At 48.0% G+C, this 2,289-nt stretch overlaps 1 protein-coding gene across 1 annotated transcript; it reads left to right on the top strand.

Annotated features, from left to right (window-relative positions):
- The first annotated feature begins 434 nt into the window (after window positions 1–434).
- MB21D2 (Mab-21 domain containing 2) lies at window positions 435–2,281 on the top strand. The gene has a single exon (XM_009635626.2). The coding sequence runs from the start codon at window positions 458–460 to the stop codon at window positions 1,718–1,720; it is 1,263 nt and encodes a 420-aa protein (XP_009633921.1). The 5' UTR covers window positions 435–457; the 3' UTR covers window positions 1,721–2,281.
- The last annotated feature ends 8 nt before the right edge of the window (window positions 2,282–2,289 follow it).

Genomic DNA, 2,289 nt, shown 5'->3' with positions numbered 1-2,289 from the left:
CCCATCCAACCTGGCCTTGAATGTTTCCAGGGATGGGGCCTCCACTACCTCTCTGGGCAACCTGTTCCAGTGTTTTACCACCCTCATTGTAAAAAATTTCTTCCTTACCTCTAGCCTGAACCTACCCTGTTCTAGTTTAAAACCATTTCCCCTTGTCCTAACACAGCTGGCCCTACTAAAAAGACGTTCCCCATCTTTCCTATAGGCCCCCTTTAGGTACTGGAAGGCCGCAATCAGGTCTCCCCGTAGCCTCCTTTTCTCCAGGCTGAGCCAGGTGGGACTAAAGGTTGGCTGAGTGCTGGGTCTGATGTACATTTGTGTTACACGAACAGTGATGGATCCCTCTGGTTGGTTTTTTTCCTGCTGGGCATGGGATGGGTTTTAATCTGGCTAAATCCTGTATCCCAGATCTGTTTGCCTTCTCTTGTAAGGACTTCTCTTTCTCTCTTTTGCAGGCATGGTTCAGAAACTTGACCAGAAGCTGCCTGTAGCCAACGAGTACCTGCTGCTTTCAGGTGGCGTGCGGGAAGGTGTGGTGGACATTGATCTTGATGAGCTGAATGTTTATGCACGAGGCACAGACTATGACATGGACTTCACCCTGCTTGTGCCTGCACTGAAGCTGCATGACCGCAACCAACCAGTCACGCTGGACATGCGCCACTCAGCTTTGTGCCACTCCTGGCTGAGCCTGCGTCTGTTTGATGAGGGAACTATCAGCAAATGGAAGGACTGCTGCACGATCGTGGACCATATCAATGGAGCTACCAATTATTTCTTCTCTCCAACAAAAGTTGCAGACTGGTTCTATGACTCCATTAGCATTGTCCTCTCTGAGATCCAGAAAAAGCCTCAGCGAGGGATGCCAAAGGTGGAGAAGGTAGAAAAGAATGGGACTATCATATCCATCATTTTGGGAGTGGGCAGCAGCCGCATGCTGTATGACATTGTCCCTGTGGTGTCCTTCAAAGGTTGGCCAGCTGTGGCCCAGAGCTGGCTGATGGAGAACCACTTCTGGGATGGGAAGATCACAGAGGAGGAAGTCATAAGTGGGTTTTACTTAGTGCCTGCATGTTCCTACAAGGGGAAGAAGGACAATGAATGGAGGCTGTCATTTGCCAGAAGTGAAGTGCAGCTGAAAAAGTGCATTTCCAGCAGCCTCATGCAAGCCTATCAGGCCTGCAAAGCTATCATCATCAAATTGCTGTCCCGCCCCAAAGCCATTAGTCCATATCACTTGCGGAGCATGATGCTGTGGGCTTGCGACAGGCTACCAGCCAACTACTTGGCCCAGGAGGACTACGCAGCCCATTTCCTCTTGGGTCTCATTGATGATCTCCAGCACTGCTTGGTCAACAAGATGTGCCCTAACTATTTCATCCCCCAGTGCAACATGCTGGAGCATCTCTCTGAAGAAACCGTCATGCTGCATGCGCGGAAGCTGTCCTCAGTCCGCTCAGACCCTGCCGAACACCTTCGAACTGCCATCGAACATGTCAAAGCAGCCAACCGGCTAACACTAGAGCTCCAACGGCGGGGCAGTACCACCAGCATCCCCTCCCCGCAGTCAGATGGAGGGGACACCAACCAGCCTGATGACCGATTAGCCAAAAAGTTGCAACAGCTAGTGACTGAGAACCCTGGGAAGTCCATCTCCGTCTTCATTAACCCCGATGATGTCACAAGGCCTCACTTCAGAATTGATGATAAATTTTTCTGAGCTTTTGTCAATGTTTCTTGGGATTTTTTTCTTTTGTTTCATTTTTAAAAACTCTTGCAGCGTGCTGGTTTTTTCATTTGGTTTCATTGATGACTTAGTCTCTTGTTTTTTACATATCCAGCGTAGATTGGATCTGTTGAGAACAATCTGAATAAATTATAACTCCTGGTTCTGCAGGACGGTGCAGATTTTGAAGCAGTGTATTAGTATTTCATATGCTGCTTTAATTTTTTTCACCCAGCCCCATTGTCTGTGAGTAGTTTCTAAAGGAGAACATGCACCGTAAACACACATGCCACAGTGTAATGTAGATTTTTTTTCAAGCTTCCATAATTTATGTACATTGTTGGGCCTGGGGAAGGGAGAACTTACCTTCTGTTGCTTCAGAAATTCGCTTCTTTTTCCATGAGCTTCCACCACCCTAAAGAAATGAGGAGAGACACTGGGTTGGAAAGCACTACCGGTAATTTGACGAGGCCAAATCTACTGGGTCATCTGTTCTTCACACTTCTTACACTAGGGGAGAAAGTTGACTTCAGATATGATGATGCCGCTTTTGGGGGAAAGAG

This window comes from Egretta garzetta, unplaced genomic scaffold (genome assembly GCF_000687185.1).
Source record: "Egretta garzetta isolate BGI_Z169 unplaced genomic scaffold, ASM68718v1 scaffold333, whole genome shotgun sequence".
Taxonomy (NCBI): domain Eukaryota; kingdom Metazoa; phylum Chordata; class Aves; order Pelecaniformes; family Ardeidae; genus Egretta; species Egretta garzetta.
This window is presented reverse-complemented; position numbering and strand designations above follow the sequence as displayed.